This window comes from Poecilia mexicana, unplaced genomic scaffold, assembly GCF_051168715.1.
Source record: "Poecilia mexicana isolate PSO_F unplaced genomic scaffold, ASM5116871v1 scaffold_10, whole genome shotgun sequence".
NCBI lineage: Eukaryota > Metazoa > Chordata > Actinopteri > Cyprinodontiformes > Poeciliidae > Poecilia > Poecilia mexicana.
The window spans coordinates 18,814,086-18,838,196 of record NW_028263379.1 but is presented as its reverse complement, the minus strand read 5'-3'; the positions used below and the strand labels follow the sequence as shown (position 1 = coordinate 18,838,196).

General features: G+C 39.2%; 1 protein-coding gene across 1 annotated transcript; it reads right to left on the bottom strand.

Moving 5' to 3' along the window:
- Positions 1-24: 24 nt before the first annotated feature.
- Positions 25-23,855, bottom strand: slc43a1a (solute carrier family 43 member 1a). The gene is made up of 15 exons (XM_014970416.2): positions 23,529-23,855; positions 17,143-17,306; positions 16,708-16,897; positions 14,673-14,728; positions 14,341-14,417; positions 6,575-6,667; positions 5,646-5,779; positions 5,429-5,556; positions 4,538-4,684; positions 4,411-4,446; positions 4,194-4,329; positions 3,897-4,014; positions 3,744-3,817; positions 3,112-3,235; positions 25-2,434 (listed from the first exon to the last, which is right to left on the bottom strand). Exons 2-15 carry the CDS (start codon positions 17,294-17,296, stop codon positions 2,234-2,236), a joined length of 1,668 nt encoding a protein of 555 aa, XP_014825902.2. The 5' UTR covers positions 17,297-17,306; positions 23,529-23,855; the 3' UTR covers positions 25-2,233.
- Between the last annotated feature and the right edge of the window lie 256 nt (positions 23,856-24,111).

Sequence of the window (24,111 nt, the reverse complement as noted above, 5' to 3'; positions counted from 1 at the left end):
AGAAAACGACACATTTACAACATGTTTTATTTGTACATTTATTTACCAAATTAAGCCCCATAACCTACATGAATTCTGTAAAACAAAAAAACTCTTAACGGTACAGAGGGACCGCTGTAAAGTCTTTAAATATGGTTTAAGCAAATGTTTTTTGCTCGTAGCTCACAGCTGAAAAGACCACATGTAACTCATACTTAATGCTGGAATAATGAAAGTAATTCAGTCTGTTCTCATGAGGTCAAACTGTAAATTTATGGAAAATGGCTTTGGTTTACAGGGAAAGCCGTTCGGCTGAAATGTTCTTAGAAATACCTCTTCTACTGAAAGGCAAGGTGACGGCAAAAAGAAAAAAAAATAATAAAGCAAAGCTACTTCTACAGAGAAAAAAACAAACCATGCATCAGAAATAAGAAAAAGTGGCAAAAACTTAAATCTGTGTGATGTAAACATAGATATACACTTTGTTTACATTTAGGATCGTTACTTTTCTGCTGCTGACACAAAGGGAAAACTATCTGCTCAAACAGTTTTTATTTTAAAATCAGATGAGAAATCACATCAAGGAAACGGACTAAAGCCACAGCAGGTTGTCCTTATGTTCCTATGCTATACACTCCAATATTTGTAGTTAAACAAGCTGAAAACGTTATAAAAGTAACAAGCCACACCACAGTTGTATTTACAAAAAATATATATTTTTTCTAACTCAATGCAAGACCATAGAAATAAAAGCTGTATAGACCTAGAATCATCTGATCTACTTTTATTGTAAGCCCTCTACAAAATAGATTTCCCTTTTTATTGCTACTGCAACTAACGTATAAAAACCACACTTGCATACTCATATTATATACACACTAGTTCATTTCTGTGCATAAAGCAATACAAAGTGTCTTAAAACTGTTCAGACACACTGTGTGCAAGAATCACCCCCGTCAGTCACATTTTCCTATACAAAATTCTTCCTATATATATTTATATATAAATTACAGAAATGTTTGGGTTGTAGCATTATCAGTGAAACAAGTGGATGACCAAAGGTAAAAATGGAATTTACAAATGTTTTTAGTCTTTACCTGAAGAAAAATCAGATAATCGAAAGAGTTCATCGTCCTGTGGACAGTGGGACAAAACAGGAGGAGGTAGATGTGGTATCTAAACATCCAGCCATTTTTGTGTTCAAATTATCAGAAGGGCTCAGATATAATCCTCAAAAACATCTTCATATGCCTCATAAGTCTTCTTAACTTTGGCAGGTGCATGCTCTATGTTTTCCTGATTCGCTTGGATTCTTCTTACTTTGGGAATACAGTAGAAAAAGCACAAATAACAGTCTGCATGATACAAAAACAATACTGATCAGATTATGTAACTGTCCGAAAAACCTCGTTGTTTCTTTGGTGTTCGCAGGTTAGTACTGATTGTCGGGGAATCTACTTCAAGTACGGTGATATCCACAGTTTGTCCATGCCTCCGCTTGATCTTTAGGTTTATGGCTTAAGATGAAAACTGATTTGGCTCTTGGATCTAAATCCAAATAAATAAAAGAGCAACAAAAGCTGATGACACGTCTCTCCAAATAACAAGAAATTCTGACTTGTAGCAAACAAACAAACAAAAGCTACATGATCTTGTCTGTAGCAGGTAAAACAAGAACTAGCAATGACTAAAAAAAAAGAAAAATAATACTGTTGAAACCAGAAGTTTATATACACTGAATACAAGAATGCTTAAAGTTAAATCAGATCAGATGTCTCTTGTTTTAGGTAAGTCTTGATTACCATTATATCTATATGCTAGATGTCACAATAATTAAAGAAAGAATATATCAGATATTCCTTTTAACTTTCTCATGTCAACAAGAAAGCAGTGTGAAGCCTTAAAGTACATCCACTTAAATATGTCAGCCTATCAGATGTTTCCCAAGCCATGACATCATCGTCTGGGCTTTTCATTATTGTTTAAAAATATAGTAATTATTCTATATTTAAACTCTAATTTTGGAGACATTCGTAATAAATCTGTCATTTAGGTGATTCTAACCGACCGAAAACAAGGATTTTTGTCTCATTTAACTTCAGTGAGGAAAAAGTGTGTATGTCTCTTTTCATTTAGTGTATGTTACCTTCTGGTTTCAACTGCATATCGGTAAAACACTTTTTGTTCCTCAATGAGAAAAAAAAATCCGGTGTTTATTCTGCACCCACATGCTTAAAATGACCCATGATTTTGTCTAAGCGTCTCTCAAAGCGTTGCCGTTGCTGTGAGGCTTGTTGAAGCCGTTGGCTTCGGTGGACTTGAGAGCTTCCGTCTCCTGAAAGGCAAGTTGGTTGTCTCTGTCCTTCTGTTCCCTCAGCAGGTTTTTGCGGTGGAAAAACAAGTAGCCTGGCAGCAGGAAGCCAGTGAACGAGAAAATCAGAAGGCCCAGGTTGATCTGAAACACAGGCGGTGGGGGACAGATGAGAAGCTACACCACAAGGTTGATGTCCTGGAGTTTTTAGATGCCCCTAAATCACTTGTCCAACACACCGGAAACAAATGAGTAGCTCGATACCACGCCTCTGCAGAACTAGATTTAGGCTATTTATTCTGGGGAAACATCTATAAAAGTTGTAGGATAGTAGCTCTCTAGGACTGGACTCAGAGAGCTACTATCCTAATGGATTTGTTGCTAAGGACAAAATATGTCTAATTCCCAAAACAGAATAATAACAGAATTATTCCCAATATAGACGTCTTCGTCTTTCAGATCTACTTTAGCCAAAAATATTTATTTGGTTTCTAATCCTTTAAAGTGGATTACAATATTATTCACCCAACTAATGCATCATTGATTTTTCTCTAGTGTCAGATTGAAAAAAAAACTGAAAAATGTCTGCTTCCCAAAGGCTGCTGTAAAAATACAATATTTTATTTTATGTTTTTACACTTTGAGTTAGTCTGTCTTTAAAGATAAAATAAGATAAAAAGCTAGTGGTCCAAAATGAAATTCTAACAGAGCCAAACGTCCTACTTTATGTACTGACGGCTCTTTATTTATCTTTTTTGCTATAAATCATGTATGACTCTGACTCATCGTCACAAAAAGAAAATAAGGTAGCGCTTCCTCACCCAGTAGCCGTTCCCATGAAGATGCGACACCATGACGATGAAGAGCGGCTGCTGCAGCAGAGCGACCACTGCGCTGATCATGGACTGGAGGCCTGTCAGTGTACCGAAGTGGTTGGACGGGTAGCTGTTGAAGAAAAATAATAGGTGGTTTAGCTCGGCATTGAAATAAACTCCAGGATCATCAGGATGAACATCAATGCAGAGTAACTTATCTAACTGCTATGTTTAATGTTAACTTCTTCTTTTTGATGACGCAACATATATATTAAAGGTGTTAATTGCTGCCAGAGATGGCTTGTTTCCATGTCTCCAGTGAGCACATGTCATCTTGCTGTAGGGAATTTGACCTGCTCTGGTTTTGCTGAAACATCTGGTTGCTTTTATCACACTGTAAAGCTCTGTTTTATTTTGGTGTTTATTTGGTGTCGGGAGATAACTCTAAATGAGCCGGAAAACAATCTGCTTGGACTTTAATACTGTGAATATTGTAGTGTTTTCTACCTCGTAGAAACAAACATGGCACCGCTACATTGTTTGCTCTGTGGTTTAAAGAGGAATCTTGCCAAACGTTCCTCGCCTAAGGTAATGAATGCATCCTGTGCCTGTCGTGTTGCTGGGGCTGCAGGACTCACACAGCAGCGTAGAGGCCGCCGCAGCAGGAGTGGATGAATCCTCGGACCATAGTGTGGAGGATGAACGTCAAAATCTACAGCAGAAAAGAGGCAGCTTGTAAGCGTTTTATTCTGATGGTATTTTATCGTTAATGTGTAATGCGGTGTGTTTACCTGTAGAGGCAGATTATCCACGAGGTTACAGATTCCAAAAATGATCAGAAGGATGTTGGTGAGGATGAAGGCTCTCATAGCGTTGGTCACTTTCTGGATCTTACGGTCTCTTTTGGCTCTGAAGGAGAGACAGGACATATTTTTTTAACCTGCATGACAGTTGTGGTGTTAAACTCGCCCTCCACCTATAAGAACTTCCTGTTTCCATCCTTACATACGGTCCAAGGAAGCCTGAAGCTGAGAAATAAAATCCCAAACAACTCACGTCTGTTGTTATTTTTTTTTTACTGGACGTACCTCTTCACTATCCCTGTAGAGTCACACTTCTCCTCTTCACACTCCTTCATCTTCCAGTCCATGATGTAACCAATCAGAGGACACGTCACCAGACACAGCAGCTGCAGCGTGCCGAAGATGGAGGCGTAGAAACCCACTGAAAGATCAAGAGGAAAACAGTAAAATGAGGAGAAAAGGTCATTTTTAAAAGTTTATGCCATAATACAACAAAACTCACCTGTGGTTTCTGCCTCAAGCACAAGGTCATCGGGTGCTGAAGTATAAAAAAACAACAAAATTTACAATAGTGATAAAACAATAATAGAAAACAAAATGCTAGAGGTTAAAGCTCATTGGGCACTCACGGTTTTCTACACCCCGGGTCACCATGAACTCCAGCATCTTATTCATTGCTCCCATGAAGAAGATGATCCTCAGCTGGGTCATCCCCATTGTGACCAAACTCCACAGGAAGATGGGGGAGAACACGGACCGCCGGAAGGGAACAGCGTCTTAGGGAGGAGGAGAAACCTTTGGTGAGGTAGTTTTCAACGCTCTTAATGAACCTGAAGTTTAAGAGGTTACAGTAAAGATGAAAAAGGCAATAATTTAGACAACCTCTACTCAAATTTATAGAATCTTTTATTAGGTTTAAATTAAAAATGTGTCCTTTACCAAAAGGGTAACGCTTCATGATGCACAGATTTGAATCGTATGAAAAGTGATCAGTTGTGAACCTCGCAAATCTGAGTTTTTCCTAACAAATTAAAGCTTTTTAATCCTTTTTGCTTTAATTTTACAGTGAAAGACTCGAGACTGGTTTCCTGTAAAAGTTTATTATGAGCTGAATTATCAATAAGTCGTAAAAAAAATGAGTAAAAATATTGCTGTTGGCCCAACACTTCAGCCATATTGCTCTCGGTGCTATGTGACGTAATGTAACACTTTGGTTATAAAGCCTTCAGGGTGGTTTCACCTTCTACATTGTCAAATTCAAACACTCTGAAGGAAACTTTCTAAGATGATGTTCCAACAGTTAAAAAACAATTTTATTTGAGTAACTAAGTTTATCTTATGTTTGTTAGAATTCATTAAATTAGATTCATCTTGTAAATATATTTTCGTCATACAGGGAGTCAGTGGTTTTACGTCTCCATCACCCCAACATTGTCTTATAAACAACTTGATCAGTACATAAACATAATTGAGAATTGTCTTATTTTTTTCCCTCTAACATGAGCGGTTTGCTAACTCACTTGGTGCAGCGTCGGGTCCGTTGGGAAGCTTCTCCTGGGAATGTCGGACATCTCCGTTTTTCTGGTTCAGTCTCTCCCCGGCAGCCTTCTGCTCAGATGAAGGAACCTCTTGCGTCGTGAGAATCTTACTGTTGAGTACAAAACAGCTTTAGATCCCACTTGCTGGACTAAAACCCACTGGTAACGTTTGCAGCAGACGGGCGGGTGTCACACTGACCTGTAGTCGACCTCGTCTGGAGTTGGGAAGCCTTCCGAGGGCCAGTTCCAGAAGCAGTTAACAAAAACGAGCCCGGCGAGAACCGCCCACGACCACATGATCACATGGAATTTCAAGCCTGCATCGTAGATCAGCTACGGAGACGAGAAATGATTGATGCAAAAAATTAGAGTTGCTGATTGAGTTTTTTAGTGCATGCAGCAAAGTTCTCAAGTCACTGTAGTTATTGGAGACAGACGTCCTTTTTAATACTTTTCAGCAATATTGTACAACAAACAGTAAACATTGTTCTGTAAACCCTCAAGTGCTTCAAAGAAAATTTGAAACTGAAAGATCTTCAGGAACCCTAGATAGCTTTTCATCCAGACCACTGTAGAGGAATACAGAACATCTGGATCCTTTAAAGCAAATTACAAAAAAATCTAATGCAGTTTCAACAAGGTTCCTGCAAATTTTGTAAACAAAACATCCAAACTTATCCAGACTAAGCTTTCCAGCATGTAAAATACTGAAATTCACATCCTGTGGGGAGCTTTAAATGTGTGTGTAACAAAAAGCTGAAAAGAAATGAAGAAGGAAGGGGAAAAAAACACAGAAGGAAGGAAAGGATGGAAATGTAAAAGAAAGAAAAATAGGACAGATTCCTAAAAGGAAGGAAAACAGTAGAAAAAGAAAGTAGGACACAAAGGAACAAAGGAAAAAAGGAGAGATAGAACATAAAGGACAGCTTTTAGACAAAAGGGATCAGAATAAAGCCTCAAAATATATCTGAATAAAACATTTTATTAGCTTTTTCCAGACCTTTTCTGTCCAATTCTGTCCACTTTTGTCTTATGCATGCACACACTTACACTCACACTGAGTCACCTTTAACCTGCAGCAGGAAGACACAGGGAAAAACTAGAGCTGTGTTAAATCTTATAATTTACCTTGACGCCGGGGAAAGTGACGGCAGAGGAGGCGTAGGAGCCGATCATCAGCGACATGATGGTGGAGCTCAGAGAACCAAACATGTTGGGCAGCTGCAGGCACAAAACACACACGGTTATTTGTAATACTTATTAAGCTAATACTATTAAACATGTTAAAGCTGTTTACTTTTTTCCACCACCAGGGGGCAGAATGAATCAGCTTTAAGAACTGCCGGGGAAAAACTCCAAAGCTGTGTCCTCCAAACTTTCTACACATAAAGTTTTCTCCTCCTGCAGAGGAATTTATTACTTTCTAATTTCATGACAGCCTCACAGTTTCAGACGAACAAAGCTTTGCTGTTTTAAAGGATTTGGGATTAAAGTCCTGCTGACCTTTCAGCTCACTGTTTGACCCACTGTGAACGGCTGCCTGAAACATACCAAACCACATGGTGGCAGGTACCAACACATCATATATTAGGCCGGCCCAGTCACAGCAGTAAGAAGATTATAACATTTAACAACAATCCATTGTGCTGGCAGCACACTAAATGCCCTTTGATTGCAGTTTTAAATGGGTCAATTGTGATTATAAAAATCACATGTGAGGGATTGTAGTTGTCCTCCACTATTTTACCTAACCTGCTGTCAGCGCCACCTAATCCCTCAGCTGTGTCAGGGTTCACCGAGCCGTGTCAGTGACCCCCTTTTTTTTTTTTCCCTGCACACCGATCTCACTGTAACGCATCTATGAGACACCGATAGGTTCAGAGCTCAGAGTCTGACTTTCATTTGGGAGAGAAGAGGCCAGAAGGACAGGTGCATTAACCAATACCTAGCTAATATGCATGGCTTATTCGCTGGCTACTCGCCTTTTGATACGCGTCCAGCTGCCGTGAAGCGATGCTTGTTGGGAGTTGCACTTTCTGCCGCTAGAAACCGTAATCCTCTGTGATCCATTGTAAATATAAACCAAGCAGCTTGAACTGTAACACATGTTTAATCACTCCTAATAACCGATCATGCAGAGCTATTTGTAACCCTGCCTTATTATATCTGAACCTTAAAAAAAAAGGCAACTCTGCCAAGCTCAGCAGCCTCATAGACCCTGAGGTGGTCAGATTAAACATCAGATAATTACTGAACAGAATTGATACTTTAAAACCAACACTGTTTGTTTTAGTTACATTTTCACAGAAAATATCCTGTTTGACTAGATTCTCAAAAGTTGGAAGTGAGATATCACCATGTTGCATCATCCTTTAATTTATCGACAAACACAGGATCGTTTGAGTAAAAAAAACAGTTTGCACTTTGTACAACCTTTTTTCTGGGAGCAGGATTTCACCATTGCAACATGTTATTGGAAATTGTTCCGATTTGCCTTTGTATAAACCCTCCAGTTTATACATGCATTTATATCTGTTTAAGGGTCTGAAGTAGCTCAGCCCCTTTTATTTTGATGCCCCTAACTAAATCACCTTGAAATAATAATTTGGAGAAGTTCAAAGCTGGGTTAAGAGACATGTTAAGAGACCTGTGGCACTCTGGGGGAGCTCCACTGCTCAGGTGGGTCGTGCACTACACAAATCTGGCCTTCAGTGGAGAAAGTTATTGTTGAAATAACGCAACAAGAAGTCCTGCTTGCAGTTTCCCTCAAGCCTCAAGCAGACTTCCAGGAACTTCAGAGCCACATGTCGAAAAGCTTTCTCTAGAGATTCTGTATGTGGGTGTCAAGTGTGCTTTTCTGCGAATGTTGACATTTTTATTCTCAATGTCTGTGAGAAAGCTGCATCGAGGCCGCAATATGGTGACAGTTTGCAGCCGGCGTGCTAATGTGTCTGTGTTGCACCAGGGAGCATCAGGTCACTCTGAGAGCCCGCAGCAAGCGGTTAGCAGGCAAACAGGAGAAAAAACGTTTCCCTCAGAGCGCTGTAGAGAGAGCCTGACTGTCTGAGGAAGAGGAGGAAAAACATCTCGAAGAACACTCGTCTTCATTTACGATTTCTCAGAATCGGGGGGGGGGGGGGCTGACACCTTCATGGCCGTTAGGTCCGTGGATCTGGACTCTTCTGGCTACAGAGGTTCAAGGAGATAATGTGAAAAGGTTCACAGAGAAGAGTCTTGAAAGACAGGCAGAACAAAATGCAAGGCCTCGTTCCTATTTAGCATATCCACGTTCTCCTTCAAAATGCATTGAAAAACATTGCTATATGGGAATTGGATCAACACAAAATAGCACATAATTGCTGGTTGTAAAATGCTAAAAGTCTGGGATGTATTTGCATTCAGCCGTCCTGTTTCGGTATTTGTAGAGCCATCTTTTGCTGCAGTTACAGCAGCAAGTCTTGTGAGGTTTGTCTCTACCTGCGATCCCAGTAAAATACACTAAGGCTTTGGGGTTATGACATGACAAAAATTTGGAAAATGCCACATTTCATCTGTAAGAACAGACGTGACGAAGCCCTGCATGTTAACAGGTGACTGAGCCATGCGGGTGGTTAACCAGGGGTCAGAGAGTCACAGAGAAAAGGAGCTCAGGCCACTTGTTTGTCGCCTCCGATCATTTCAGCCTCCGCTCCGGCTGTGCCCACTCAGCTGGACTCTGTAAGATCTTGCCAGCCGGCACCGACTTTAATTAGGACTTTAATTACCGAGAATGTGCCAAATGACAGATCAATGAGTTCAGAGATGTGTTTCAGCTCTAACGACGTGGAAGAACAGTAGATTACATGCGGAGAAGTTGGCAGAAATTATATTTTAAAAAAAGTTAGTGGGAGAAGCATTTCTTCAGGATTGACTGATCTCTCTTTAAACCACAGCTGCACCTCCCCAGCAGGAAACACTAAACCACAGCTGAGTGGCTCCGGCTTCTTCTTTCCCCTCGCTTTATGTCCTCGCTAACCTTTCACAGATTGGCTGAACTGTCACATCCAGCTGCACTGGACTTGGATAAACCAGAGCAAGGCCAAATGTTTTGATTTGGGTCAAAGCTTTTTAAAGTTTCTTTATGTTTGACCCAGAGTGTTGAACACATTTCACCAACAGCTTCAATAACCCCGGGAAGGAACAACTGAGCACATATTCATCACCAGCAGGAGATCCAGCAGCAACTTCTGCTCTAAACCCTGTTTTATTTTATTTATTTTTTTCCTAGTGGAAAACTAATCTAACAAACAGAACTGGTTTTATGCGTTTGTTACACGATAGGAAGAGAATTGCTGCTATTCAACCGTGTGTTCCTATAATCTGTGAAACCATCACAGGTAGGTGTGTAACCCAGAGGCTGAAACAGAGACATGACTAATCCTTAAAGGAACTCTGAAAAAGGTGCAAAGCAGGTTTTTAAGCTTTACTTCTCATTTTATTATTTCACAACTTCTAACGAACAGAATCAAGTAAGATGCTGTTTTCAGTTCATCTTTTGTTGTACTGTCTCTGCATCACTCACAAGAAAACCCCAGAAAACAGGAAGACAGTTTAACCAGTAACTATTTTTACAGCTACTGGTTTTTCTATTGAATGAGAACAGAAACTTCACCGAAACTCATTAGAAAATCAAAACCTCGCCAAATAGTCAAATTTTATTTAGGTATTATAATGTTTTAATGTCTTTTTTTGTTGCGAGGAGATTGAAACAGATTTTGTGTTTTTATTCTCAACTTTTTCAAATGTAACTTTTAAAACAAGAGAAAAGATGTTCGAGGCCAAGTTTTTGCTGAACGTAGCTGCTATGCTCGGTTGTAATCTTTTTGATTAAGACATTTTCTTTTTAATTTATTTTTTGAAATTCAGAATTTACTGTAGCTGGTTTTCGTTCCCATGTTAACTATCCAGACAGGAAAAAATACCCATTTTCCATACGTTTTACTTCTTTTTAGAGCTGTGTACGAACCCTGGGACGCTACTTTGCAAAAGATTTAATCTTAAATGCAGTTTTCAAATTTTTGCATTTGCAGAGAATAAATATTTACAATTTCTATCGCTCTTACTTAAAAGTAGAATTGATTTTAGTCTGCATGTTCTTTACCTTGTAAAGTAATTCATTTTTTCATGCATCTTCAATAAACGTATAATATAGACACACCAGAACAAATAGCCTCAATATACCAAAACATGAGCAAACTAACAATGTCTCACTTTGTTATCTGACATGTTCCAACTACATGTTGTTTATAATTTGCAATCCTATTAGTAATTTAAGTGGGTCATTTATTCCTGTAACTCGGTTAGGCGGTATAACACTGACGAGTAATTCTTGAAGGTTGTTATCAAAAAGTTGTATCATAATGTAGGTAATTGACGATTGGAGGTCCAAGCAGAAACAGGGACAGTTTTGACTCAGAGCTCTCAGACGTCTCCTGTTTTTCATGATATCTGAGTTTGTGTGTCTTTGTCCTTCTGCTGCTGTTCTTCCATCAAAGCAACATCAGCTTGGAGCTTCTGTGAGCCAAAATGCATCCAGAGAAATGTTGACAAGAGGCCAGACAAGGACAGACGTAAGTGTGAGGCGACTCTAACATTAATGCAGGTGTAATATTAATTGAGTGTGTGTATGTGTGTGGCCGATGGGACAGAGTGAACAGTACGTACAGTATATTGAACGTGCGAGGTTAAACAATGACAGGGCTGTTTATGTGACGCTGTGCTGCTACTCTGAGTCTCTGAAAACAGGGAAAGTATTTTCAACAACTTGCTTTTATTTAAATCATCCCTCTGGGGAGTTGACCTAAATTAAGTTTCAAATAATTACAAGCTCAGAAATGTTTTTGTAAAACTAAATGCCAGGTCACTGAACTGTACAGAAACCCAAAGAGTGCATTTGTGAAAAAAAAAAAAAAAACGTCCAAAATGAAATCTTTCTAAACAGATTCAATGAATCGATCAAATTGATTTATCGGCAGACTACATAGCCTTGACTTAGTCAATCACAGTCATTCAGGATTTTTTTCCAAACACTTTCCTTCCAGTTTTTAATAAAGCGTTGAACAGTCCCCAACCCAATTTTTAGTAGTTTCTGCAACCTCTTGTGACGTTTTCTCTGTTTGATGCCAATACGTTGACCCTCCTTAAACAGACTGACATCCTTTCCATGACCACAGTATGTGTCAGTGTGTGTATTTCAACATTTGCTTAAGAAATGAGAAGCTACTTATTGTGTCAGCTGGGTGTTAAGTAACTTGTTGCCATCTGGAAGACAGTTTGCCAGATGCAGTAACTATCCATCACTTATGCTCACACTGTTTTTGTTGTTTTTATTTAGGTGGGGTGTCTGGCAGCTCGTCTTGTGGCTGTTTTTCATTCATGAACCTTAACAGTTATGTCTGCCTGAAGTGAATTTTAACACTTTTTTTTACTAAATTAATCTTTTACAAAGTCTAAAGCTGAGATTTTCAGACACATTTCCAATGCATAGATAAAAACAATTGTGCCGCATTACACATAAATATTTTCTATTTTATCAGCAGCAGGTAACATGTAAAAATAAAGGAAGGGTTATGTTGTAAGTATTTCATAGAAAATGTTTTGGGGCTGCAGGAATCTTTCCAGGTTTCTACAGAACCAGATTACATGCATAGCCACTGTCTGACCTTGAGAGAGGCCTTGAAAATCCTTGACTGTTCAACCACAAAGTGCATTCAAATGCAGCTTTTCTAGAGTTTCTGTACGGTCATACCGCACATTAACTGCTTCACTAACTGGACTTGGTAATCTGCTTTCTACCGGCCTGTTTGAAGCTGTTCACTCTGCTGTGCTCACATAAACTGTATTATAATGTCAGAGAGGTCACAATAAGTCTGGTGCCATTCACGTATTCCACTTATTACAAAGCAAAATATGTTTGAATTTTGCAACCTGAAGGAGCTCCTGAAGATTATGTTTTCAGACTTTGTGCTCACTCTCAATTGTTGGAAATCTATTGAAATAAAACACAGATTTTTATAAAAGTACAATATCCTTCAACAAAAATTTAAGCTACGTAAGATGTCATAAAATGGCAATTTTTGCCTGGGAAATAGATACTGCCCCTTTACATTTTGTTCCTAAAATTCTTTCATTCCTAGCAGTCGAGATCTGGACATTAGTGTTTGACTTTTAAGGTTTAGCCCAAGAAGAAAAAATAAAATCTGACTGCGATTATAGCACACACACCACAGGGGAAAATATGACAACTTCTTCCATAAAGCTGCCATTGATTTCTCAAAGTCGCATAGACATTTATCTTTCCTAATCTTAAAGTTATTTCATACAACTGCTGTGAACTGAGCCTCAGTTAAAGATATATTGTTTACAAAGTCACCAAAAAAAAAAGAAGATGCAACTCATGAATCTTTTCTCATCCAAAGGAGTTTGTCCTGAAAATCCTAACACCAGTACAATCGTAACCCGAGGTTAAAAGTAAAGAAATTTGAAATTGTTAGCTAACGCAAGCTTTGAATCTCATCTCAACACAAACTGCTTTCAAGTGTTTCCTACTACACACTGTCACGTCAGCTGTTTTTGAGCAGGGCCAGCGGTGTTTTCCTTGGAGGCATAAATAAAGTTTATTTAACTGAAGCAGGTGTTGTTTTCACACCGCCACGTTACAGACGCCACATAGAGGCTGTGGCATAATGTCACCTACTTAATCAGCATGACCCTTCGCTTTCCAAAGCCCGCATGACAAAATGCGTCCTTGTGTATTTTAGGTAGAGGGAGGAGGGTGCAGGAGGGTGTGTGGGCAGCCGTGGGCCATCATTGGTCCAAACAGGCGTGACAGAGTTTCCATCAGCGAGAGGTCAGATGCTGCCTTGGGTAAACACAATGTACCCTCAAACAGCATGACTCTAAACACACGCCAGGAAACAAGAGGCAGCTGCACTGACAAAACAGCCCTGATGATGCTGGTGGCAGCTGAGACGTCATACATACATACATACATGCATACACACATTGACCTGATGCTGGTGAGATGTAAACAGATCCCAGTCGCAACACGCTCAGCTGACCCAAACAATGCCGAGGCTGTCAGCTGACAAAATATCCCTGTTCATTTGTTCCAGGTACAAATTCCTGCGTTAGATATTAAATACAACTCAGAGTCATAAGACAAAAGCAGAAACCTACAGTACTTATGTGTTTTTATCCTTAAAAAGAAATTAAAAATTAACCAAATGTCAACAGAAATAGATTTATTTATGAAGGACATGCTGTATAAATGTGAAACTGTTAAAAGACCTACCACTAGATGCATCACTTTTAGACTTAATAAGAGAGGAAATCTTCCATGTAAAATCAAAAAGAAACTTTATAGATTAATAATGCAAAAAATCTCCAGTCAGAGTCCAGAAGCTCCTCTGTCCTCAATTCGATTCAAGCTGGATAAGAAACATAGTCTTGTTTTTGTTTAGATGTTTTTTGTACATTTGAATCGTGTGTTACTTTTGGAAAAATTCAAACCAACTTCATGGCAAGACGTAATATTTACTAAGCCAAGTATTTCTATTTCCAGTTTTAAGAGGTTTATATTTGTTCTAGATATTAGGGGTTTCCTGATTAACCTGTAATTTGATAGATATATTGATAAAACCATTGATGGCCATGTCTATTATTGATATTGCAGAGTAACATCACATTTCCATCTCTTTGCTTCCAGGAAGGCTAAAATTAAACTTCCTCAAATACTGCATTTGGTAAAGAATCACCAAAAGAGCAGTGTGCGGTTTGTATCTTGAAAATGTTTCCTTCGTTATCTGTATTTTACTTCTATTGTCTTGTTTATTCGTGTTGTTGTCGTTTCTCACCGTGATGGAGGTGAAGGTCAAGCAGATTCCTCCAAAGCCGTTCAGTGAGAGAGCCAAGAAGATGAGCGCCGACAGAGCTGCAGAGATGAGAAACATCTGTTGCATTTTGTCCAAATAAAACTACAAAAAAGTGCAGGAATAATTGCATGTGAAGATAAAACGCAAGAGTTTCTAGGGGTTGACATGATGTGATTTTAAAAAATTGTACTTTTAATCTGACAGCCGAGACTCATGGGAATGTATATTAAATTTGATTGGATTTGACTGCAGGTTTATGTATCCTTGTGAGGTTAGAGTGACGTTCTGCAGAGGACTAACTTATTTGTACTCACCGTGAGTGTTGTAAGCAGAACCAGCCATGATGATGCAGGACAGCGCAAATAAAGAACTGCAAGGAAACACGAAGGGCGTGTGTAAACAATAAAATAATCAAACACATAGTAGAACATTGTGAAAATACCGTAAGATGAGTCACTGCTAAAGGATCTTCTAGTGAAAGCAGGAGGAAGGATTTTCTCATGAGTTTGACTGAAAGGCGTGTCTGAAGAAATTTCATTCATAAAAAATGCACTAAATAAAAACTTCACAAACTAAAAAACTGTCATAATCTTTGGGACAGGTTTTTTTCTTTTGCTTTATTTTGTATTTGTCACTTTTTGCTTTCATTATTGAGTTTATTTCTTAGTTTTAAAGGGGCGGTATTGTGTATTTTCCAGCCACATAAGGCAATTTTTTAGCACAATGAAGCAACTATGTTGCCTTTAGTTGATATAAAAATGCTGCATATAACAAACAAAACTTAAAAGAAGTTTGACTCTGAAATTCGATGCATAGAAATTGGGCCTCTGTCTCCATCAGCCATTTTCTTGTATTTCCTCAGGTTGACCCCAGTGACCTCTGCATTATCCCCTCACAGCTGGCCTTCAACAGACCCATCTGTATTCACTAGAGATCACAGTTAAGTCTCTCAGTTTCTTTCCTTCTCTCCTGGATTTCGCTGCTGTTCTCGCTGTGGATATTTTGTGGTTTCCTCTTGCTCTCCAGGTTTTCTCTGTTTTCCATTAAGTCTCCTCTCCTTCTGTCCTCGTGTCATTTGGGTCATCAACTAAACTCAGATATGACAAAAACTTTGGCAAACAGAATAATCCTTCTAATCCAGCTATATAAAAAGGATCTAGAGAGGAAAAAAACTTACATCCTGGCATTTTCACAGATCCTAAACCCAAATATTTTTATAGGCTAATTAACTGTTCAAGTTTCAACTGGATTTTTCTGACAAAGCAGCCCTTTCAGCCCCTGGGTTTTTTGTTTTTTAACTTTATTTTTACATGTGGTGCTAATTAAACACAATTTGGCACTCTGACTTGCATTAATGTTCTTTCTGAATAATTTAAATTTGATTTCTATTTTTATTTGTTTCCTTGTGTTAAAATTCTTTCGTTGTTCATCTTATATCGATCTCTACCAGATGAAGAGATTTTTTTTTATGTAGTGTAAATTTACTAATTTTATACAAAAGGTAAAGAAATCTACTTGCAGCTGATTTCAGGCTTTTTACCAAAATGAACTTAGTTTTGCTCTTAACTGGTAAAAACAAGTGTGGTTAAAAAACAACAGTTGGATTTAAAATTTAGATAAGGAGTTCAAATAAAATAAAATTATAAATAATGGTTGTATGGTGAGGAGTGAAGTTAATAAAGGCATTCTGGTTAAAATGGGAATTTGCATTTTCTTGTGTTTGACATACAAAATGAAGGGACAGTGGAGGTTTAACCCTCACCCAGAGCTACTCAGTGGAAAACGCCACAGGAAGTAAAATGTCCATCGTAAATGTCCGAGAGTCAGACTCCAGTGAACTTTGCTCATGTCCAGATCGTTGCTGAGGTTCAGGCAGAAACTCAATGTTAATATCATGCAGGGGTTATAGTGTTATGAATGATTATTGCACAATTTCTCCTCCCTGCATGGAAACAAACACAAAACTGCTCCACCTTGTCTCACTTCACAAATGCAATGAAACACATCCCTCTTTAGGAATGCTGTCCCTCCACACAGCAGTAGTACAGGAACAATGGAGTTTAAGAAGAAACGTGCTGCTTCACAAGAATCCTATGTATGCATGCTGGGAAATGAGGGCAAGCGCTGATTCCTGTTAAATGTCTTGAGTCAGAAAAAGTGACGATGACTACTGCAAAAATCTGCACTCAGCTTGCATCAGTAAAAGTACTGACCCAGTTCACCAGGCAGAAGCAGCTCTTAGCTAATTTGACTCTTTTCCGACAAGCTACTGAACCAGAGGTGGGTTGGTTGTGGTGTTTTCACTCCAGCTTCACAGACAGATGTTCACAGTGTATTTTATGACCCTACCTGCCGACCAGCCGAATTGGACGTGGGCCGAACTTGTCCATCAGGATGCCTAACGGCAGGGTCGTGGCGCTGAGCAGGAAGGAGCCGATGGTGAATCCAAGATTTAGCATCTCCTCCTGCTCCACACAGAACAGCAAGTCATGTGCACCTTTGGTGGTGTTTTCAGAAGACGCGGGCACGGAGCTGTTTTCTGAGGGATAAAGAGTAAAAGGCTGATCAGAGAGCTGCGACAGAGCAACATCTCTGAACAGAAAATAACCAAAGGTCTCAAGACAAGGCTTCTTTTGGTGTGGAGGAGCACCGAAAGATGGCTTGGTGCTCCTCCACACACACTAACATCTAAAATACACACTTATTCTTATTCTTTCAGCGAGATAAAGAACGTTTGAGAGAACTGAATGGTTCTTTAGCTACAAAATGCTTGTCTCTTCTTACCTGAGCACAGGTGAGAGTAGAAGCCCTCCTTCTTCAGCATGATGAGAAGAGAGCCCCATCCCAACAACACGGCCGAACACAGAAGGTTTTCGATCACCGCCGTCACCGCCATCCACCAGCGCCTCCTGTAGGCCTGAACGAGAGAGGGCGCCATGGCTGATGCCCTGAAACCCAGAAGAGAGAAGATTGTGGGGGGGGGGGGAAGCAAACAATAAATAAAATTAATCAGATGTTTAACAAAGCCTTTAGAAGGGACATATGTGTAACTTCAAACTTCATTCATTACAGATCTTCTTCAAACTGTGTTGCAGGTTTGAGATCTACATAAGTCTCTAAGATGAAATCAATTACCTGTCAAACTATTTTAAACTCAAAAACAAATGAAATTGCCACCAGTTGCTCTTGTTTCCATAAATCTGCCACAGAAAACAAGTTGTTTGTTGTCCTATCATTTGACCCTGGAGATCAATGAAAGGCTAAATTAATCACATTCATATGATTTCCTGTTCAAGACTGGGAAATTTTATGTTTCTGCATTTTTTATCCATTAATTTGCCTTTTGCTTGAGCCCAAATTGTGTTACTGTTTTGTAAACCCTTACTTTGCCACGCATTATACACAGTAATCTCCTCATTATTCTCTCAGCTACATTCATTCACATGGACAAGAAGCAACAAACACTAATCTTTTATTGTGCAAATCAGAGCCGCATCTTAAAAGCCTCAGGTTTTAGCTGAATGGGCCTTTTTTACGGACAGTTTAGTCCTGGTTTTATCTCTCTTGGATGAAACTGGTTCGCGAAATGGGTGGCTTTTATGTAACTGCAGATCCGTGTTCGAACAGAAGGGCCTGTGCTGCCAAGCCAAACAAAGAAAAGCCAGTCGTGACCACCTCTAAAGAACAGACACACGAACACACCCTCTGGACAGGTCGAGGGACACTTTGACCTCTGACAGTGGAGCTAAAAGAAATCTGACAGCACTCATCTGGAAAATGCCTAAATAAAACACAATGATCCAAAAATAACCAACTATGTGAAGCTGCAAAAAGGGGGAAAGAAGGCGGGGGGTGGGAGGAGGGCGACAGTCAGGCCCTCTGACAGGAAACACTTCTTAATGAGGGCCCATTTCTTACATGTGTCGTACTGGACAAACTGAGACGCTCTAAAGGGACAGATTTGTCTCTGCGTGTGCCTGCGAGGCATGTGTGTAATGCGATTACTCACAGCCCAGCGAGCAGCCAGTCTGCTGAAAGGAGCATTTAAAACGGAGGATTTCCCTGTAACTGACACCCCATGATGAAAATCTCTGCAGTGGTCAGTCTCACACACACACACACACACACACACACACACACACACACACACACACACACACAACTCCCCATAACCCCAAACACGGAGGTGACAGAGTGAAACCGTTCTCATTCACTCACTCGTGTAAGTCCATAAATGAGACTGATAATGAAGTCAGAAAGTAAGACTCTGAATGAGTGGAAAGTGAAGGTCTGGGCATGAAACTCCAGCTGAATTAAACTGGTTTATGCAGCATGAAGTCATGAATATGTTAAAGAACTTGGAGCTTTTCCTCTTTTTGCGTCTCAAAGACCTAAAATGCCTTTATATAGGAATAAATGAGATTTTAGTTGTTTTCAAGCACCATCACCTTCAATGTGAACCCTGCTCGTCATATCGAAGGTTCAAACCAGCATTTGTCTTCATTATAGATCCATTATTCAGGTTTATGTCTGTATCAGTTTTGGGTAGAGTTCAGGCTTATGCCACAGTTTCCATTGTTCCTATAGGAGCAGATCTGAGCTGCCAGTTCTGATTTTGACCAATGGTTCATTTCTTCAAAATATTTTATCTCATAAAAAGTAAAAATGTGCTGCAGATTGTTGGATACAGGAGACAGGAGTTTTGAATCCAGTTTTGTTAATTTTGAGGCATTTAAAAGAGGAGAAGAAATTATTTTCAGTGGTTTCCTTGGTGATTAGAGATCAGAGCAGGTTAAGGGAAAAAATGGCAAATTGATGCATCTGTAATTTTTAGAAGATTAAATAGATGTGCCTCCTAACTCTAGACACCTTGGTCAAATTCACAACAGGACGCTGGAATCAGATGCATAATTTTCTACCTTTCTGTAAGATAGACGGGTAGATATTGATCTATTTCACTTCTATTTTACCTGAAAAGACTGAGCTACAAAGAGACGAAAACTGCCAAAGTATGAAATGGCAAAGCAGTGATATGGATTCCCAGGAAGTTGACTTAATTAGTTTAAGTTACGCCATTATACTATGATTATAAATATCCTACATTGATCTCTGGCAGACCTGAAATGTTTAATAGTGATTTGCTTTATGATAACTATGATGGAAAAAACAACCAGTGGCGCAACTGCACATTATTCAGGTGGATGTGAAAACATAAATCGGAGCCCATCGGGTTTTTGGCGCCCCCTCTGGTGCTGCGCCCCTATGCGTTGCATACGCTGCATACCCACTTTTTGCGCCTCTGAAAACAACCACAGGTGAAGATGGTCCTACTCGTGTGTTATTAGTAACATCAGAGCGTAAATTGTCCTTGAAAACATCATGTGATGTGTAAACAGCACAGCAGCCGTCAGACAACTGCAGCAAAGACGTTTGTGAAAACGTTCAATATTTGGTGGAAAAAAAAAAAAAAAAAAAAAAAACAGTTCCTGAACTGAAATTAGACCATCGTAAGAGAAGAAATGACAGTGGCAGCAAATTCAACTGCAGCCTCCATAATCACAAACTGAGCTCCATGTTTTCTAATTTAACTAGAAACATGGCGGTCAGAACAAAGGGCAGTGAAAATAAACACCATAATTATGCTTTTTATATATCTTCAGAACCATCATAGTGTAGCTCACACATTTTTGTTCAGTTTTGTTACTTAAAACAAGATTTACATCTTATTTTATATTCTTGTACAATATGACAAACTGTATGTAGAACTGAGGAAAGACAGTGAAGCCAGAGGCTTCTGTCTTAGTTGACAATGGTAGTTGTGTTGAGATTGTAAGGTCACAAGATAAACATTACACGTCAACACACACTGGAAACCAGTTCTCTGAAGGCAATAGCCAGCAGCCATGATTTTAAGGTATCAGAATAACCATGTGTGTGTGTGTGTGTGTGTGTGTATCAAGTATCTGAGCTCAGGTTAAAGGAGGACGTGGACCGAGACAATCTGGGGTCTGCTGCTCTTCTGAATTGTTTCCATCCTGTTTGTTGCTCTCTGATACTACTGCAGCTGCAGAGGTTTTCAAGTCTTCACACTCCTAGAGGCTTTTAAGATTATATCATGTGCAGTCTGAAAACTTGTGATAAACCAACACAAAGTAGTACATCACTAAATATAGAGCAATCCTGGAAGGCTGCAAAAGACTTGAGACTGGGGGAGAGATTTGTCTTAACGCAGGATAATATACATGCAGCCAGAAGTACAACTGCATGGCTTACAACAAAGAATTGCCACATGTCAAAGTGGTCCAGTCAAAGTCCAGATCTCAATCCAACTGAGGAACTGTGGCACAATTTGAAAGGTAACATTCATGTGATTTTGTTTATCCAATCTGACTGAGCTTGAGTTATTTCACAAAGAAGAATGAGAAATAACTTTGCTGTACAAAGAAAAAATAAAAACATTGAAGTTTGAAGTTCAAGGGACGTTAATACCTTTGCATTCCATTGTATTTTAAGAACACCAGCTGTGGGAACATGAGAGCCTTTGTGTTGTGATAAGGTGGAGCGGTCAACACAACAAATACTCGCCAACACGTAAAACAAGAGAGCAATGTGTTGTTAGTGTTGGTAGGCAGCTGTGACTCCTGACACAAAACTGCAAAGTGTGCTGGCTGAGCAGGAAGCCTGAGTAAGGAATCCCATATTTGGGAAATGTTTCCTGAAATCCCTGAGCTCCAGCTGAATGATGCAATTTTGCTTCTGCTGAAGTCATACAGCGCTGTAGTATAAAGAGACGTATTGGGTTATGAAGTTGGATTACATGCATAAATAAATGACAGTATTTAATTTTGCCATGTCTGTTTTATCCATCTTGTCTCCAGCTTTTCTTTTTAAGTGTTTCTTCCCCCGCTCACATCCAGCACTGCCCTTTTTATCCATGCAGGGGAATATTGCTGTTCCTGACCCTCCGTGTTTATCATTCTCCGCAGGACATAAAGAACCGCAGGACAAACTCTTTATTCTTATACGTTTCCAAGAAAATAAACCACACGCTCTGGGACAACCCTCTAACGCCGCCCTGCCGGGAGGGCAGCTGCTTCTCCGCGGGTGTGACCTCAGCCTGGGTCCGGTTACTGACTGCGAGGGGCGGCCGGTGCGGAAGCGACAATGCTGCGTTCACTGACTTGGCGTAAAACAGTAATTATGAGTTTAAAACAGTAATTATGAGTTTAAAACAAGCAACGAAACGCCCCCAAAATATCGAGTTTCCAGTGACTCGCCTGTGTAAGAGCATTAACCAACACTGGATCAAGAAAACCAGTATCTTTAAGTTAAATACTTGTATTTAAAATTTCAAGAATGTTCCTAGTTTTCTGGTTTCATCATTTTGAGCTGAAACCAGCTGCAGTGATAATAATCAATATTTACAAATACAACTTCCACTACAGGCATAAAAGCTACTCATGTGCAATTTATGTAAACAAAATGAGTTCACTTCTTGATAAACACAGTTTTGTACAACCAAACCACATTCCAGTAAGTATGTTATTTTTAAAATGATGCAAGTCAACATACTGACCTAATTTTGGAGAGAAATGTCACCGGAACTGTTTTAACTGGCTTCAAGACACACCCTTTGCATGTTGTACAGGCTAACAACATTTAGCCATTTTGTACTAAGTCCATTTTGGACCTGTAAACAAACCATTTCATTTCCATCTACATAAACCCATTCCCATCACTTTATCGTTTGATGTCGTATTTTTTTTTATCAGAATACAAAAGTCTCACTTAGAATTTAAAGGTATTTTAATTTAAAAAACGTGCTTTCACATCCTATTATCATTTGCTGTGGTGAACATAATATCTCACAGCCTTATTGGAAAAATGGGCAAAAGTTAAAAACATCTAAAAATATATATTTCTATCTAAATAAAGCTCACTTTTGTCTGCACACCTTCCCAGTCACATGTTGATGGCCAATGCTGGGGGTGGTGTTATTTCAAAGTAATCTAAATAATTGATCAGTCTTTGTTAACACCGCCAGGTAGCTGATTGGATAAGGGGACAGTTCTTCTGTTTTTTGTTCCCAGAACCAAACCATTTTGTATCCATCCATACTTAAAACCTTTATACAACCAGTTTATCTTTCTTTTTAGATGAATAATTAAAAACGATATTAAAAATGCTCTAATCTCCCATAACTATATTTTGATTTCTGAAAACCTTGTAGTACGTCCCATTTCTATTTGTTGAAGATCAATTTCTCAAATAGACCAGGTGATAAACTGTGACCCCCCAATCAAACCAAAATAAGTCTAATCAACCACCTACTGGTAAATATTGATAAAACTCATAAAACCAAATTCCCTTGCATTTAAAAAATAATTTAAACGGTATGAAACGTCCCACAGCACCACAGCACATGGCTTAATGTGGGTACAAAATGACCACAATTACAAGGCTACAAAGTTGACCACAATGACAGCATCTTTTTTCCTTGGTATTTCACAAATAGATACCAACATGTTGAACAAAATTAATAAATATATTACCAAAACAGTACACTTGTAAAATATTTAATTTCGCAATTTAAAGTGAACAGGGATCTGCTTTGGTAAATTCTGACTGTGGGGGGAGCCAGTGAAGGCAACGTGTGTATCTTTATCCTGATGAGACAATTAAACTAATGCTAAAATGATGTTAGGGTTTAAAATGCGGTGAAGTAAGACATACGAAGTTGTGTTACGTGCGTTTTCGTCACTATAGTAAGGGTGCGATAAGCATAGGGAGTTCCTCTCAGATGGAAACAATGCTTTACTACAATGAGGAAGAAATAAGGACACACCGTTCAAGCATGGGAGGAACTCTACTACCATTCCCGACATATCCGTGGATTCTCTTTTATTAGATATAGTTTTCACTTCTTAACTTCCTCGTGTGTCCGCGCCGCGTCTTTTACGTCTTTTGCCAATTTTCGCGGGTTTATGAAGAAGCGCCTTGATTAAAGCGAAGTTAAAAAGTTATGTCCGCCTCTTTAGTTTAATGCCACGTGTCTGTACCCGGTAGATTCAGCTACGGCTCAGTCTACATCTACATTATCACCATCAGTATCACGTCTACAACATACAAAAACATGACAAATCTTAGGGAAAAAACAAATATCTACTTACTTAAGTTGTGCGTTTTCTTTGTGAGAGAAACAGAGTCTTCAGATGATGTCTTAAGTTTCATTCAGGGTATCAAGCTGGTAAAATGTATCAACTCCCACAGTTACTTAGGTTAGTCAATGTTAAGATCCTGAAGCCATGAGTTAGTTGTACTTTTTCTTGAGTTAGTTTGGAATTTTTTTCTTGTTTCTTCTTTGTTGAGTATTAAGTTTTTCTCACACACATTTCTCTGTTCTCTCTGGCTTCATTTGAAGCACCCCCTGTTCTCCTATTTGACTTCTAATCTCCTCCCTCTTTCAGTTTACATGGGTGGAGAGAAGTTACCACCCTTCTGCTCTTTTTCCCCCCCACCACCCCCTTCATCTTACAAATGCTCTTCTCTCCAAATACTAAAAACACATGTAGTCCCACATGGTAAATGTTAGGACACAATGTGATGACTTTGTGTGCCCTGACATAAGTCATCATATGACATGTGATATTCAGTTATCTATTTGCATATTTGTTTTGCAGCCAGCAAAGAATAAATACAAAGAAAAGTGTAAATGTAATTGACCGAATATGAAAATAACCACAACCAGGACAC